An 18533-nucleotide genomic window follows, 5' to 3' on the forward strand; every position below is an offset into this window, starting at 1 on the left:
TGTTTTGGTTACATGGTACTGATCAAAAGGAGTCAGTGAGATTTATTTTTGTTTGCTTTATTTTTAGTATAATCATGAAACCTTGAGCTTAAAACTGGGTTTTTTTGTTTGTTTGTTTTTAACAGAGATTGTCCTTTTTGATGTTCAGGTTGTCCCATCTTTGGTTAGTGGGAGTCCTTTGATACCTCTCCAGTAGTCTTTGATAGCTTTCTTGCTTCCTGGTAAAACAAGATGTTCCAAGATCCTTTTGTATATTACTGCCCCGGGCCTGGGATCAGCCATTCCTCAGAGTTGCCACTGTTCTTTTTTTTGGTAGGATATAATACTGCTTTGGGCATAAGAGGTGCGCATTGCTCCTGAGTTGGTTACTGCTCTTATACCTTTTCAGCAGATAAAGGTAGGCATTTTTATAAATAGAAGAGATTTTCCTGGTATTTCTGATTCAAATTTAGGACTTCAGAGTTTTAAATTCCTTGATTTTGTATTTGTGTCTCTTTTCTCATATGCTGAAAATTTTAGTTATGAATGATATTGTTTAATCTTATACAATAGTTTCAGAATAGCAGTATCAACATTACTAATACGATTACTGAAAATAGTGTATTATTTTTTAAATTTCCTTTTGTTCTTAGAATATATGCCACTGGGGATATACAGTTTTATTACTGTGTTTTAAAGTCATTTGAAATAGTTCTTCTCAATGTTGTAAAGTACCAAATGGAGCTAGATTCATCTTCTATTTTAAAGATTTAAAAAAAAATCTAATTTTGCCTTATGTACATGGTTCCAAGTTCAAATTCATATCTATAAAGTAGGGTACATTTGGAAAAGTCTAGGTTTTATGCCTGTCTCCTCTTCCTGTTCTTGCCCTTTTCCTAAACATAACTTTTTTTAAAATTAATTTTTGGTGTATCCTTCTATTTCTAAAATATAAGTACATAGAAATATATATAATTATATACATATAAATTTGTACGTTCCCCTTTCTTATATAAAAGGTAGCTTATTATATACTGCTTGTTTTTCAGTGTCAGTGTATTCTCAGGTTTCCCTCATAGCAGTATGTGGGTATTGCTCATTTATTTTTATAGCTATATAGTGCTTCCTGATGAGGATGTGCCTCTGTTGGTTCAGTCAGTCAGTCTTTTGCTAGTGCTGTTGGCCTTATGAATATATCTTTTCTTTTTTATTTTGCCCATTTATATTTGGGATAAAGCCCTGTCAAGTGGGCATGCTGGGTCATAGATTCAATGACTGTCATTTTGTGGATATTGTCAAATTTTCCTCCATAGGGTTTGTGCCATTTTACATTTCCAGAAATGCAAATACTTTCCCACGATGATTCAGTGAACCTCTCAGGTATATAGAGGTGAATTAGGAGTATATGAGATCAAAGAAAAAGTATCATGGTTCCTGATAAAATGTCAGTGTTTAATGAAAACCTTATTTCTCATGTTGAGTGAATTGATTGATAAACTATATTCACTTGAATATGAAATATTCAGGTTTAGATGTTTGCTTTTGTGTTTGTGTGTGTATTATGAACAATGAATGAAAAATATTATTTTAGGGAAAGGTAATAAATTAAAATTGAATGTTAAATACTTTAAATTCCTTGTTGATATGATCTTCCTTTTGGCATAGTGAATATTTTGGGTAAAAAAAGCAAAGTTTAGTTTCATTTTAAGGACTGAAATTACTGTTTACTACAATAAAGAAAACATTCATTGGATTTGAAATTTGGTATATGCAGATTTAATAGTTAGGGTTTTGATTGTCCATATACAGTTGTCCCTGAGTACCTACCCACAGGGCATTGGTTTCAAGACTCACTCCCACCCCATATCAGAATTCCCGGATGCTCAAGTCCCTTATATAAAATGACACAGTATCAGCATGTATCCTATGCACATCCTCCCGTATACTTAAAATCATCATTTATAATCCTATAGTAACTGCTGCTGCTATTGCTGCTGCTGGTAAGTTACTTCAGTCGTGTCTGACTCTGTGCGACCCCATAGATGGCAGCCCACCAGGCTCCCCCGTCCCTGGGATTCTCCAGGCAAGAACACTGGAGTGGGTTGCCATTTCCTTCTCCAGTGCATGAAAGTGAAAAGTGAAAGTGAAGTCACTTCAGTCGTGTCTTACTCTGTGCGACCCCATAGATGGCAGCCCACCAGGCTCCTCCGTCCATGGGATTTTCTAGGCAAGAGTACTGGAGTGGGGTGCCATTGCCTTCTCCTTACTTGTCTTATTTTTTTAACACTTTTTAATTAAGAATATGAGAGAGTAAAATTTTTCAGTTTAATATATTTTTTTGTATTTTATAATGAAATAATGTGCTGTAGTAATGCTGTGTTTGGGATTTTTTCGAAGTTTGGGGAAAGTGTTAGTCATGATTATCAAAGTACTGTTGTAAAAAAGAAACAATTGAGAAGAGAGATTGAGTTGACATAGAAGACCTTGATTTTCAGAATAACAAGTTCAGAGTTTATTCTTTAGACAGTGGGAAATCAATAACAGTTTATAAGATTTCTTTATATTTTTTAAGTGAAAAACTTGAGTGGTATACTTTTTAGTTTTCATATAAATTTTGTTTTATAGTTGTATAGTTTATGAAATATTTTTTACTTATGGAGAAACTGAAGCATGCATATTACTGTTAATGGCTGACTGATAACATATTTATTGAGTTGTACTCTGTGCCAGATGCATAGTACATTACTAAATACTTTATGTGGGTTTTCTCCCTCAATCCTCACTGCAGCCTGATGAAGGGAGTATTATTATCCCCATTCTCATCCCGTTAGAGGGAAAATTTAAGGCTTAGAGAAATGTAATGCATTATTCTTGGTTGGATCCTGGGCCTATTGAAAACATTATTAGGATAATCAGTGAACTTTGATTGGGGCCTGTTGTTTAGATGGTAATAGTGATCAGTGTTAATAACATCCTGATTTTGGTGATGTGTTACGTAGGATATACATACTGAGATGTTAAGGGGTAATGGGTATCATGCATAAAATCTATTCTCAAATGGTTCTAAAATGTTAACAGTTTCATAATGTGGGTGAAATATATATATATCTCTGCAACTTTTTGTAAGTCTGAAATTATTTCAAAATAAAAGAAGAGAAAACATTGAGTCATCCAGTCACATGTGACTTTCTTTGAAGCAGAACAGAATAGTTCATTGAACCTAGTCTCTCTGAGTGTGTGTATCTGTCTGTCTTTACTGCCTCTTCTTTTTTTAACCAAAGACACATATGATAGCAAAGTTAATATCAAGCAAATTTTTATTCATTCCTCATTGTTACTTATTAATTACTTACTGTAACAGTGTTATCCATCACTTTCAAGTTTATTTTGAATCAGATCATTTGCCTTTTATAGTATTTATCCTCTGAGGTCACTTATTAAATTTTAAATGAATGTAGTTTTTTTCTGTTTAAGTTTATATTTTATAATGGACTGTTAAACACATTCTATAAATGTACATCTTACTTTAATTTTAAATGTCACTATCTCAAAATAATTTTCTGTTTTTAAATGTAGGTTGTTCTATGATGAGGCTTTTGCTATGGCTAATGACCCCTTGGAAGGCTTCCATGAAGTGAACCTCGCTTCACCTACTTCTCCAGACCTTCTTGCTGTGTATGAACCGGGAACTCAAGAGCAGACTACCTCACCTAGTGTCATCTACCGGCCACATCCTTCAGCTTTGTGCTCCACCCCGATCCAGGCTAATGCCTTAGATGTTTCTGACCTTCCTACACAACCTGTGTATTCCTCCCCCAGACGTTTAAATTGTGCGGAAATATCCAGTGGCAGGTAGGAGAGAATCAAGATGCTTGTTTTAGAGCATTGTATTAAACAAATGAATTTTGCTTGGTTAACTTATTTTAAGTTTTATTATTTTAGAAAATTTGAATAATATAATGTTGTTTATGAAGAGCAATACATATTAATGATCAAGAGCAGGAGTCGCAGACTTTTTATGTAAAGGGCCAAATAGCAAATATTTCAGGCTTTGTGGGCTACACAGTCTCTGTTTGTACTGCTGGACGTGACTATTAAAGTGTGAAAGTAGTCATAAAAGTGAAGTCACTCAGTCGTGTCTGACTCTTTGCAACCCTGTGGACTATAGCCTGCCAGGCTCCTCCATCCATGGGATTCTCCAGGCAAGAATACTGGAGTGGGTTGCCATTTCCTTCTCCAAAAATAGTCATAAGCAGTATGTAAATGGATAAGCGCCAGTAAAACTTTGTATATGAACCTTGAATTTTGGTTCAAGAAATTATATAATTTTCTCGAGCCACAAAATATTATTATTTTGATTATTTTCAACCATTTGAAAATGTAAAAATCATTTTTGGCTTGTGGGCCTTCAGGGAACAGGTGGCAGGCTGGATTTATTCTACATTTAGTTTGCAGACCCCTGTTCTAGAGTATCACTATCCAATAGAACTTTCTGGCATGATGTAAATATTCTCTGTGCTATTTAAGATGATAGCCATTAGCCATATATGGCTATGAAGGACTTGAGATGTTGCTTTGGCTCTGGACATACTATTAATTAGTTTTGGTGGTGAACAAATTGGATAATGCAGTTATAGGCATGTGTGTGTATGCCAGTTAATACTTGAGCACATGCTGATGTTTGTTTGAACTCTCCTTTACAGCATCCATGGTACAGATCCAGCACCTTGTTCTACCTCTGGAGTCACAGCTGGGATACTTAAATTAACTACAAGAAAGGACAACTGTAGTGCAGAGAGGGAGTTTTTACAGGGTGCTACTATAACAGAAGCTTGTGATGGCAGTGATGATATTTTTGGGTTGAGTACTGATAGTCTGTCCCGCTTACGAAGCCCATCTGTTTTGGAAGTTAGAGAAAAGGGCTATGAAAGATTAAAAGAAGAACTTGCAAAAGCTCAGAGGGTAAGCAAAAATATATTTTATTCTTCTATATGTTACATTCAAAATGAATATCTGTCCATGGGGGCAACTCAAGTGAAATCATTATAGTTCTACACTTTTCTTTTGCATATGCGCAGTCTCAGTTGCTGTTGGGCAGCATTTAGGAATCTTTGAATTGGTCTCAATAGTAAAGAAGCTCATCCAAGAATACGAATGGAAGAAAAGAGACTCTAATTCTTTTTTTTCCCTTTCCTTCTCTTGCATTTTCTGTAGTGCAGATTTGGGGAGTTACGTTCTGTGTGTGGTTTTTTTTCCTCTCTACACGTGGTTGATTTTGTGATTATTTACTTGAAGCCATTAGGTCCAAGTCACTACATTTTGAGGAATAGTTTTAGTTATAATGCTGTGCTATTCAGCTGAATTTGAATGTTTTCTGTATCTTAACTTGGAGATTTGTCTATTTTCATAATTTGTTCTATTTCTCACATGCTCATCTTTTAAATTTCTGATATTCCCGAATTTGTGACTAAATTTCTTTCTTTTTCTGAGGCTGTAATTAAACTTTAAAGAGACATTTGTAGCACTAAGTATTTATACATTAGAGAAAAGGAAAAGTTTCAAATCAACAATCTAGTCTCCCACTTCAAAAAACTAGAAAAAGATGAGCAAAATAAAACCAGAAGCAGGCAGAAGGAAGAAAATAATAAAAAGCAGAAACAATGAAATTGGTAACATAAAAAGTAGAGAAAATGAACAAAACAAAGTGCTGGTTCTTTAAAAAGATCAGTAAAGTTGACAAGCCTCTAACAAGACCGAAAAAAACAAGAATAGAAGACACAATAGCAGGAATGAAATAGGGGATATCACTACAGACCCTGCAGACATTAAAAGTATAGTAAAGGAATAATACAAACAGCTCTATGTATATAAATTTCACACTAAGGTGAAATGGACCAGTTCACATTCAGAAAGTTGAGAAGATAGGGAAATCATTCTCTAACATAATTTCCACATATTATGACATTTTACAAATATATATTCCCATTTTCTCCCCCAACAGACTTGTTTCTCAGGAGTATAACACTGATTTGGTATCCCTGGTGCCTAGATAATAAGGTACAATGCCTGGTGTGTATATGTTTCTATAAATGCTTCAATGGATGGCTGATGGTTAAACAGCCATAAAGAGATGTTAAAACATTTTTGGTTGAATATATCAGAAAGAAAAATCAATATTCTTTTAAACTTTTCCCCAAAGGTAGGGGGTGTGGTGAGATGTAGTCATATTTGGCCTATGTCCTCTGGCTCAGACTCTCTTGTCTTAGCACAGAATATTAAGTGAAGTCACAATTTATATAGAAGTGAACTACTGGACATACATATCCATGTTTGAGAATACATTGTGGTTACTTATTCATCAGGATATATTGCTAATTTCTTAGCTCAGGTTGAAAATTTGTTTTGAAATTTTTAGTTTGTTTTATTTAGAAGTACTGTTGACATAATTGAAATGATAATGATGTGTGAACACATGCAAATGGTGAATTCTGTTATGAAGAATACAAGATAGTATTGATACTTACTTAGAGCTTAAGACTTGTAAAGGACTGTTGAATATGAAAATATTTCCTGGATTATAGCAACATGTGAATCAAATTATGTCAGTAGTCATTCTTTTTATTTTGATGATTATTTTAAGAGTGGCTAGACAGTTCCCATTTTTCCATTCTTTTACTTTTAACCAATTTTTGTCTCCCTGTTTAAAGTGGGTTTTCTTGTAGGCAGCACATCATTAGATCTTTTTTTTAATCCTTTCTAATAATCTCTGCCTTTTAATTGGTGTGCTTATGTTAGACTATTTACATTTAATTTGATATAGTTTGGTTTAAATCTGCCAACTTACTGTTTGTTTTCTGTTTGTCTCTTATGTTTATTTCCCCCCTTTCCCTTTTATGCCTTTTGGATTAATTCTATATAGTTTTGTGATTTCATCTTTGCTCTGTTGGTTTATCAGTTATATGTCGTCTTTCTGCTAATTTCATGATTGCTTTAGGGTTTATTATATGCATCTTTCATCAGTCTCTACTTTCTAGTGATATTATACTACTTCATATATAAGAACTTACAAAAATATATTTGACCCTTGGACAATGTGGACTTAGGGGTACTAACCCCTGTGGTTGAAAATCTGCATATGAATTTCCAGTCAGCCCTTTGTATATATAGTTCCACACCCTTGGAGTCAGTCAGTCATGGATTGTGTGGTACTGTAGGATGTATTTATTGAAAAAAAAATCCACATGTAAATGGACATGTGCAGTTCAAACCCATGTTGCTCAGAGGTCAAGTGTACTTTTATTTCCCCCTTTCAGTTTTTATGCTGTGATTACCATGTATTTTACTTCTTCGTATATTTTAAATTTCAGGATACATTTAGCTTATTTTTTCATTAAACAACTGGTTATTTTAAAGGGATTTAAAAATCCGTATGCATGCTATGCATGCTAAGTCACTTTAGTTGTGTCTGACTCTCTGTGACCCTATGGACTGAAGCCCTCCAGGCTCGTCTGTCCATGAGATTCTCCAGGCAAGAATACTGGAGTGGGTTGCCGTGCCTTTCTCCAGGGCATCTTCCCAACTCAGGGATCGAACCTGTGTCTCTCTTGTCTACCTGCATTTGCAGGTGGACTAGTGCCACCTGGGAAGCCTGTTTAAATTGTCAGAATCCTTATATTTCCCATGTAGTTACCATTTCTAGTGCTTTTCATTCCTTTATGTGGATCCAGATTTCCATCTCGTAACATTTTCCTTCTACTTGAAAGGGATCCTAAGATTTTTTGTTGTATGCTGCTGATAAATTTTTTTTAAGCTATTGTGTATCTTGAAAGATCTTTTTTTCATCTTTGTTTTTGAATGTATTTTCACCAGCTAAAGCATTTCAGGTTGATAATTTTTTTCTATCAGTATCATTATTTTGAAGGTGTTGCTCCATTGTGGTCTAGCTTGCACTGTTTCTCATGAAAAGTCAACTGTTATCCTTACTTTTGTTTCTCTCTCCTGTGATGTGATAGTTCTCTCAATCATTGGCTGCAAATGATTTGATTATGGTGTGCCCTGTTGTAGTCCTTTTCAGGTTTCTTGAGCTTGGAATTTGTTGATCTTCTTAAGTGGGTAGGTTGCTTTTTTTTTCATAGAAATTGGGAAATTTGGCCATTACTTCTTCAAAAGCATTTGCATACCTCCTCTATCTCTCCTCTCCTTTGGGACTCCTGTTACATGCACATTAAGTTCAGTTCAGTAGCTCAGTCGTGTCTGACTCTTTGCGACCCCATGAATCGCAGAACGCCAGGCCTTCCTGTCCATCACCAACTCCTGGAGTTCACCCAAACTCATGTCCATCAAGTCGATGATGCCATCCAGCCATCTAATCCTCTGTTGTCCCCTTTTCCTCCTGCCCCCAATCCCTCCCAGCATCAGAGTCTTTTCCAATGAGTCAACTCTTGGCATGAGGTAGCCAAAGTATTGGCGTTTCAGCTTCAGCATCAGTCCTTCCAATGAACACCCAGGACTGGTCTCCTTTAGGATGGACTGGTTGGATCTCCTTGCAGTCCAAGGGACTCTCAAGAGTCTTCTCCAACACCACAGTTCAAAAGCATCAATTCTTCGGCACTCAGCTTTCTTCACAGTCCAACTCTCACATCCATACATGACCACAGGAAAAACCATATCCTTGACTAGACAGACCTTTGTTGGCAAAGTAATGTCTCTGCTTTTGAATATGCTATCTAGGTTGGTCATAACTTTCCTTCCAAGAAGTAAGCGTCTTTTAATTTCATGGCTGCAGTCACCATTTGCAGTGATTTTGGAGCCCAAAAGAATAAAGTCTGATACTGTTTCCATTGTTTCCCCATCTATTTCCCATGAAGTGATGGAACCAGATGCCATGATCTTCATTTTCTGAATATTGAGCTTTAAGCCAACTTTTTCACTCTCCACTTTCACTTTCATCAAGAGGCTTTTTAGTTCCTCTTCACTTTCTGCCATAAGGGTGGTGTCATCGGCATATCTGAGGTTATTGATATTTCTCCTGGCAGTCTTGATTCCAGCTTGTGCTTCTTCCAGCCCAGTGTTTCTCATGATGTACTCTGCATATAAGTTAAATAAGCAGGGTGACAATATACAGCCTTGACGTACTCCTGTTTGTATTTGGAACTAGTCTGTTGTTCCACATCCAGTTTTAACTGTTGCTTCCTGACCTGCATATAGGTTTCTCAAGAGGCAGGTCAGGTGGTCTGGTATTCCCATCTCTTTCAGAATTTTCCACAGTTTATTGTGATCCACACAGTCAAAGGCTTTGGCATAGTCCATAAAGCAGACGTAGATGTTTTTCTGGAACTCTCTTGCTTTTTCGATGATCCAGCGGATGTTGGCAATTTGATCTCTGGTTCCTCTACCTTTTCTAAAACTAGCTTGAACATCTGGAAGTTCACGGTTCATATATTACTGAAGCCTGGCTTGGAGAATTTTGAGCATTACTTTACTAGCGTGTTAGATTAATGCAATTGTGCAGTAGTTTGAGCATTCTTTGGGATTGGAATACAAACTGACCTTTTCCAGTCCTGTGGCCACTGCTGAGTTTTCCAAATTTGCTGGCATATTGAATGCAGCATTTTCCCAGCATCATCTTTCAGGATTTGGAATAGCTCAACTGGAATTCCATCACCTCCACTAGCTTTGTTCATGGTGATGCTTTCTAAGGCCTACTTGACTTCACATTCCAGGATGTCTGGCTCTAGGTGAGTGATGACACCAATGTGATTGTCTTGGTCGTGAAGATCTTTTTTGTACAGTTCTTCTGTGTATTCTTGCCACCTCTTCTTAATATCTTCTGCCTCTGTTAGGTCCATACCATTTCTGTCCTTTATCAAGCCCATCTTTGCATGAAATGTTCCCTTGGTATCTCTCATTTTCTTGAAGAGATCTCTAGTCTTTCCCATTCTGTTTTCCTCTATTTCTTTACATTGATCGCTGAAGAAGGCTTTCTTATCCCTTCTTGCTATTCTTTGGAACTCTGCATTCAGATTCTTTCCTTTCTCCTTTGCTTTTTGTTTCTCTTCTTTTCACAGCTATCTGTAAGGCCTCCCCAGACAGCCATTTTGCTTTTTTGCATTTCTTTTCCATGGAGATGGTCTTGATCCCTGTCTCCTGTACAATGTCATGAACCTCCGTCGATAGTTCATCAGGCACTCTGTCTATCAGATCTAGTCCCTTAAATCTATTTCTCACTTCCACTGTATAATCATAAGGGATTTGATTTAGGTCATATCTGAATGGTCTAGTGGTTTTCCCCTCTTTCTTCAATTTAAGTCTGAATTTGTCAATAACGAGTTCATGATCTGAGCCACAGTCAGCTCCTGGTCTTGTTTTTGCTGACTGTATAGAGCTTCTCCATCTTTGGCTGCAAAGAATATAATCAGTCTGATTTCGGTGTTGACCATCTGGTGATGTCCATGTGTAGAGTCTTCTCTTGTGTTGTTGGAAGAGGGTGTTTGCTATGACCAGTGTGTTCTCTTGGCAAAACTCTTTTAGCCTTTGCCCTGCTTCATTCCATATTCCAAGGCCAGATTTGCCTGTTACTCCAGGTGTTTCTTGACTTCCTACTTTTGCATTCCAGTGTCCTATGATGAAAAGGACATCTTTTTTGGGTGTTAGTTCTAAAAGGTCTTGTAGATCTTCGTAGAACCGTTCAACTTCAGCTTCTTCAGCATTACTGGTTGGGGCATAGGCTTGGATCATTGTGATATTGAACAATTTGCCTTGGAAACAAACAGAAAACATTCTGTCCTTTTTTGAGATTGCATCCAAGTACTGCATTTCAGACTGCTTTGTTGACCATGATGGCTACTCCATTTCTTCTGAGGGATTCCTGCCTGCAGTAGTAGATATAATGGTCATCTGAGTTAAATTCAGCCATCCAGTCCATTTTAGTTCACTGATTCCTAGAATATTGACGTTCACTCTTGCCATCTCCTGTTTGACCACTTCCAATTTGCCTTAATTTATGGATCTAACATTCCAGGTTCCTATGCTATATTGCTCTTTATAGCATCGGATCTTGCTTCTATCACCAGTCACATCCTCCGCTAGGTATTGTCTTTGCTTTGGCTCCATCCCTTCATTCTTTCTGCAGTTATTTCTCCACTGATCTCCAGTAGCATATTGGGCACCTACCGACCTGGGGAGTTCCTCTTTCAGTGTCCTATCAGTTTGCCTTTTCATACATGCACATTAGACTGCTTCTGGTGCTCTATTCATTCATTTTTTTAATCTTTTTTTTTTTCTCTATATATAATTGTGGATGATTTCTATTGCTGTCTTCAGTATCACTATTTTTTTTTTCTCACCTGTAGTATCTAATATGTTAATTCTATATAGTATATTATTATTATTTTTATCACAGACGTGGTAGTCTTCATCACTGAAAGTTTGATTGGGTCTTTTAAGTATTTTACTTAATGTGCTTTGTCTTAGCTTCTTAAACATATGAAATAGAGTTTAATAACATGTAATCCATATCTACTAATGCTTTTATCTCTTCAGGTGATAAGCTGGAACGACTGATAGGCTTTGCTTTATTATTTCACATTTCTGGAGGATCACTTTTTTTTGCCTACATCAAGTATCTTAAATATCATTTCATATGTTTTTTCCAGTTTTTTAGTTGTATCATTCAGGGTGGTAATATGATCCCAGTTATTCTATCTTGATTGAGAGTGAAAGTTCTATTTGTTTGTTTGTATTGATTGCTCTGCCCCATCCCAGTTAACCCCAACATGGATGTATACACTTACACTTCAGTAATTTTGAGCTTCACAAGGATTGGGATTACATGTGTTTTTGCTTATATCTTGAGCACATAAAATGTTCTCAACACATTCTGTTGATTAAATGAATATATGCATGCATTACACTGTTGTGTAAGTAGACACATACAGAATATATTAGTTAGGGATGGAGAAGGAAATGGCAACCCACTCCAGTGTTCTTGCCTGGAGAATCCCAGGTATTGGGGAGCGTGGTGGGCTGCCGTCTATGGGGTCGCACAGAGTCGGACACGACTAAAGTGACTTAGTAGTAGCAGCAGCAGCTCTTTGTGAGGTACCTCTAAATTTTAGTGACTTACCGTGGTAGAAGTTCATTTTTATTCACTTAACACTTTTAAGCAGATGTTCATAGTTCATAGGAAGTTCTTTGTGAAATAATTCAGGAATCTGTGTTTCTTCTATCTTGGATCTTTGTGATCTTTTAGGGTTTTATTATATGTATCTAACCAGTGAGATGAAAGGTAAAGAAGAGTTGCACACCTGCTTCTAAAAAACTTCAACTTAGAATTGATAAACGTAACTTTTACTCTTATTTCTTTGGTGTGAGCCAGTTTCATGCCGACACTTAAATGTGTGATGGACTGGGAAATGTAGTCATTGGTGGGGCAACAGCTTACCAGCACAAACCCGTACTGTACACAGGGAGGCCAAACGTGTGGTGGTTGAGTTTCAAGTGCAGAGATGCACTGGAGATAGTGATGTAGTCCTTCACTTCTTGTGATGTAGGCCAGTCTTTTCTTCTGGCCTTCTACAGATCATTGCTGAAGAACAGCTCTTGGTGGAATCCTGAGGCAGAAGTTGGGTTTTAGTACATGTTTTTTAAAACTTAGATTCCTGGAGTGGACCCCAGATTCTGTTGAAAAAGAATTATTGTATTGAGGCTGGAGTATATGCATGTTCAATAAACTATCCTATTGATTCTGTTTTTTTTTTTTTTTTCCATTTTCAGTTGAAGTATAGTTGATTCACAGTGTTGTATTAATTTCTGGTATACATAGTCTTTCTTTGATTCTTATATTCACTAAGGTGTGAGACCTACTGGTATAAGGTCTTGCTTTCAACTTTTAATTAGTCTTCCTTAAAAGAAAATGAAAATGACTTAGAAAATAAAATCCAGTGGAATATTATAGCTTGCAGTCAGAGAAAGTCATTCGAAACACATACTTCTACAAATCCATGTTTGGCATGGCCCTACTAACTGTGACCAGGGTTGTTTATAAACATTTGCTGTGTTCTTTAATGAACAAACATTTCTTGAGTAACCAGTGTACTTAAAAGTTTATTAGGCCCTGTAGAGGAAAAAATAAATTAGACTTTACTAGTAAAGATGTTTACTAGTTGGGGAAAAAAGACATGTATATGTGGTAATGTTTCATTGATTCTGAATTGTATGTTTTCCTCATTTTAACATCTGTGAAATCAATATGAGTTTTAAAATTGCTCCCAGCTAGGCAACAGTCATGACAGTTGTCATTGTTTGCTTGTGCTTATAGCTGTTCATGTTGTTATTAAATCAGTGGAGTTTATGCGAGTTGAGGGCTGTATTTGTTACTGTGAATTACTGGGTTAAAAATCTTAAAAGGATCTCACTATGATATGACATCAAAACAAAGAGAAAGGTACAAAAGAGAATGACATATGATAAAAATTTGTGTCTCCATCAGTTTAAAAGACTTCTTCCTGTAAAGTACAAAATGAAAATTCTAACTGAAAAAAAAAAATGCCTCATCAGATTATAGTTTCATTGCCAGCATTTTTTCTCTCTTGATGTATAAAATGTTTATCTTAAGAACAGCATTAAATTTGATGGCGTATACTTACAGAGTCCTGATTTTCTGTTTTAAATGTCTCTCAAGTTTATTTTCTGTAATACTGCTACTCTAAGTTTGTGTCTGTTGCCTAAAATATTGCAGTAATTAACTGTTTTCCCTGTTTTAATTTTTTTTTTTAAGCTAGCACACTGTTCAAGTTACTGTTTGGAATTGCAATCTGATTGTCACTATCCTGTTTAAAATCCTTCAATTCCCATCGCCCTTGAGATGATATTCTCTTTTCTTTAAAGTTCCACTTTCTTAGCCAAGGTTTTTCAGGACTCACCATAAACCTAATTTTCTGACATTATCTAACTATGGCATCCACCTTTCCCTGTCTTTAGCTACTATAGCTTACGCTGTTTTAGTCTTTACATTTGGCAAGCTCCTACTTTTTCTAGTATGTGCGTATCACTATAATAGTCCTTATCAGGACTTTTCCTTGTGAATCTGTTCCTTGTGAATCCGTTTAAATATTTGTTTCCTGTTTCCTTTTCCTTGTGAATCTATTTAAATATTTGCCACTGTTAGTAGGTTATGGCTTTGTGAAAAGCATGAAGCAGGCCTCCTTCCTTTTCTCTTTCCAGATCCTTGATGAATACCTAGTGAATTGTTAACACAAAATTAGTGTTTGTTGAAGGAGTTAATTTCATATAGCTGTATTACAGTATAAGGTACTGATAATGAAAAGTACAAGTGACATTTTAAAAAGTATTCACATGAAATACAAACTTGAGTTCATACAGGTAGATTGAGTTGGATCTAGAAGCGTAAAGAGTCAAACGTTTATGGCAGTCCAGGTGGATGAGATCAAATAGGGAAATGAAACAGGAACAAATCAGAACAGTTTAACTCGAGTTTTAGAGTGTGGATCAAGGGTAATAACTCTGAGAAGGGACAGTGAGCACATGTTGTAGAGGGTCTTTAGTATCAGGGTGAGGTTTACTGTGGTAGATGGTAGGGAACGATTCAAGAATTTGCCTTTGTGAATGATATATGTATTGCTCTAAGGATTGGAAACTTCTCAAAGAACAGTGTCTGTCTTGGTGTTGGTATCCTGAAGGGTTACCATAATACCTATATAGTAGGAAATGTTGAATGGATTGACTCAGTTTCACATATAGTTATAAAATTGTGAAATTTTAGAGTTCAGAAGGACCTGGTATTAAATTTATGCATTTACAGATTTATAAACTCAGGGAGAATTGGCATCTTTATGATGACTTCCTGCTTTCTATTCAATAACATAATATGTCTTTCTTCCTATTTATTTAGATCTACTTTTGTATTTGAGAGTATTGTAAAGTTTTCATTTTGTGTTGTAGTCTTTAGCATTATGAAGTTTCTTTTATCTTCTTTAATGACTTCTGCCCTGTGTCTGATATCAGTATTGAGGTCTCTGTTTTGTTTTTATTTGTATTATATTTTTTAGTACACTTCTACTCAGCCTTCTATTTTTAATCTGAATTACTTATTTTAGGTGTATCTCTTGTATAGAGACTAGAGATGGATTTTTCTCTTTTAGCCAGTCTGAAAATCATTTTCTTTTAATAAGTGAGTTATACATATATATGTTTATTGGAAAAAAAATGCTGTGTTTGGGCTTGTTTCTGTCACATAGCTTTCACATGTCTACTGTGTGTGTATACAAGGCTTTCCACTATGTGTACTGTTTTCTTTGTGTTCTCTTCCTTTTTTTATTTTTTCCATTTTTGTATTTTGGAAGGTTTGATTTCTGTTCTAGTTGTTATCTTTAATCAAAGAATTTCTCTTAGCCTTTCTTTAGATACTGACTTTATTCCCTACTATAAGCAACACTAAAATTATCTAGTAACTGTTTCTTTCCTTTGCCTCTATCATTTAATTCTAGTTTAATTTCTATGGGGTTAAATATGTTCAGATTTATACTAATTGATTTATGAGCTTCAAGTTGTATCCCTTTATTCCCAATTAATATTTAAGAAGTTAGTGAATTTGATTTCTTCTTTCTCCTATTTTGCCGGGGTTTTTTGTGTGTGTGTTTTTACATTTCTAAGGCTTATAACATTTATGTAACTTTTCTCAACTTTATCTCCATTTAAAAAAAACAGACTTTTTAAAGATCAATTTTAGGTTCATAGGAGAATTGAGAGGAAAGTACAGAGCTGCTCTAAGTTCCCTTTCCTCACATATGCATAGCCTCTCCCATTATGAACATCTTGCCCCAGAATGGTACATTCATTAAAATTGGTGAACCTAAATTGACATGTGATTATCCCCCATTTACATTAGTGTTTACATTAGGATTCACTTTTGGTGTTGTACTTTCTATAGGTTTTGACTAAAATATAATGATGTATATCTGTCATTATAGTATATGAATAGTTTCACTGTCCTAAAAATCAAATTCACTAAGTCATGTCTGACTCTTGCAACCCCATGGACTATAGCCTGTCAGGTTACTCTGTGGGATTCTCTAGGCAAGAATACTGGAGTGGGTTGCCATTTCCTTCTCCAGGGAATCTTCCCAACGCAGAAATCAAACCCGGGTCTTCTGCATTGCAAAAATCCTCTGCTGCTGCTGCTAAGTCGCTTCAGTCGTGTCCAACTCTGTGTGACCCCATAGATGGCAGCCCACGAGGCTCCCCCATTCCTGGGATTCTCCAGGCAAGAACACTGGAGTGGGTTGCTATTTCCTTCTCCAATGCAGGAAAGTGAAAAGTGAAAGGGAAGCCGTTCAGTTGCGTCTGACTCTTAGCGAACCCATGGACGGCAGCCCACCAGGCTCCTCCATCCATGGGATTTTCTAGGGAAGAGTACTGGAGTGGGGTGCCTTTGCCTTCTCCGAAAATCCTCTAGGTTCTACCTATTCATCCCTCCCTACTTCTTAGTCCTTGGCAGCCCGCTGATCTTTTTACCATCTCCACAGTTTTCCCTTTTCAGAATGTCATATAGTTGGAATCATACAGCATGCAGCCTTTTAAGATTAGATTATTTTATTTAGTCATGTACTTCTTTTCCTCCATATCTGTTCATGGCTTGATAGCTCATTTCCATTTAATGCTGAGTAATGGTTTGTTGTTTGGATATTGGTTCAGTACAGTTCAGTTCAGTCACTCAGTCGTGTCTGACTCTTTGCGACCTCATGAATCGCAGCACGCCAGGCCTCCCTGTCCATCACCAACTCCTGGAGTTCACTCAGACTCACATCCATTGAGTCAGTGATGCCATCCAGCCATCTCATCCTCTGTCGTCCCCTTCTCCTCCTGCCCCTAATCCCTCCCAGCATCAAAGTCTTTTCCAGTGAGTCAGCTCTTCGCATGAGGTGGCCAAAGTACTGGAGTTTCAGTTTTAGCATCATTCCTTCCAAAGAAATCCCAGGGCTGATCTCCTTTAGAATGGACTGGTTGGAACTCCTTGCAGTCCAAGGGACTCTCAAGAGTCTTCTCCAACACCACAGTTCAAAAGCATCTATTCTTCGGTGCTCAGCCTTCTTCACAGTCCAACTCTCACATCCATACATGACCACAGGAAAAACCATAGCCTTGACTAGACGGACTTTTGTTGGCAAAGTCATGTCTCTGCTTTTGAATATGCTATCTAGGTTGGTCATAACTTTCCTTCCAAGGAGTAAGCGTCTTTCAGTTTCATGGCTGCTGTCACCATCTGCAGTGATTTTGGAGCCCCAAAAAATAAAGTCTGCCACTGTTTCCCCATCTATTTAACATGAAGTGATGGGACCGGATGCCATGATCTTAGTTTTTTGAATGCTGAGCTTTAAGCCAACTTTTTCACTCTCCACTTTCACTTTCATCAAGAGGCTTTTTAGTTCCTCTTCACTTTCTGCCATAAGGGTGGTGTCATCTGCATATCTGAGGTTATTGATATACCACAGTTTAATTATTCATCCACCTAACTGAAGCATATTTGGTTGCTTCCAAGTTTGGCAGTTATGAATGTATAAACATCTGTGTGCAGGCTTTTGTGTGGCTATGTTTTCAGTTCCTTTGGGTAAATACCAAGGAGTATGATTACTGGATCATGTGGTAAGAATATGTTTGGTTTTGCAAAAAAATTGCTGAAAGTCTTCCAGAGTGGCTGTACCATTTTGTATTCCCACAAGCAATGCATGAGAATTCCCGTTCTCTCCCATCCTTGTCAGTATATATTGTTGTAGTTCTGCTTTTTGGTCCTTCTACTAGGTGTATGGTGGAATCATGTTGTTGCTGTAGTCTGCATTTCCCTGATGACATACAATATGGAACATCTTTTCCTGTGTTCATTTGACATCTCTATAACTTTGGCAAGGTGTCTTTGCAGATCTTTTGCACGCTTTTCAATCAAATTGTTTTCTTACTGTTGAGTTTTAAGAATTCTTTGTATATTTTGGTTAACAGTCCTTTATCAGATGTCTTCTGCAAATATTTTCTCCCAGTCTGTGGCTTGTCTTTTCATTTTTATGTATCCTCATCTTTTATTTGTAGTTCTACAGTTAAATACATTTGTTTCTCATCCCCTGTCTTTAATGTTAAAGCTTCTCCTTTTTTTTCTTGATTATATGAAACTCATTCACTGCTTGATTACTCTGGAAAGCTCATGGGAGATATAGTTTCTAAAGTGTGACAGGTTTATAACTTTTAGTCTTTGGTCTTACATTTGAAGGATACTTTGACTGGATATGAAATTCTCAACTCACATTTTTTTTCCCTTGAGAATGTTAAAAATGTGACTCCATTGTTTTTAGCATAAAATGCTGTTGAAATTTGATACCTATCTGATTTTCTTTACCTGTAGCTGACTTGGCTTTATGTTTAACTTTTTTATAATGGTAACTTCACATATCTTTTTTTTGTCTTTCATGTTTAAATGAATTGGATTTCCCAAGGGGTTTGTGCCCCCACATTAGGTACTTCAATCCCTGGTATCTGCAGTGGACAGA

The 18533-nt window shown here is 36.5% G+C and overlaps 1 protein-coding gene across 7 annotated transcripts in view; it reads left to right on the forward strand.

The window, feature by feature from the left end:
- The window catches only part of RAB3IP (RAB3A interacting protein), a 56684-nt gene that overhangs the window by 12605 nt on the left and 25546 nt on the right, over positions 1–18533 (forward strand). For 5 of the 7 annotated variants that reach the window (XM_027542540.1, XM_027542539.1, XM_027542535.1 and 2 more), the window contains exons 2-3: positions 3556–3831; positions 4683–4941. In XM_027542540.1, coding sequence (XP_027398341.1) covers positions 3581–3831; positions 4683–4941 — 510 coding nt within the window. In that variant the 5' untranslated portion in view covers positions 3556–3580. Of the gene's footprint in view, positions 1–321; positions 398–3555; positions 3832–4682; positions 4942–5984; positions 6037–18533 lie in introns of those variants that run through there. The other 2 variants (XM_027542537.1, XM_027542541.1) reach the window with 2 other exon arrangements.

Source organism: Bos indicus x Bos taurus, chromosome 5 (genome assembly GCF_003369695.1).
Source record: "Bos indicus x Bos taurus breed Angus x Brahman F1 hybrid chromosome 5, Bos_hybrid_MaternalHap_v2.0, whole genome shotgun sequence".
Lineage (NCBI taxonomy): Eukaryota > Metazoa > Chordata > Mammalia > Artiodactyla > Bovidae > Bos > Bos indicus x Bos taurus.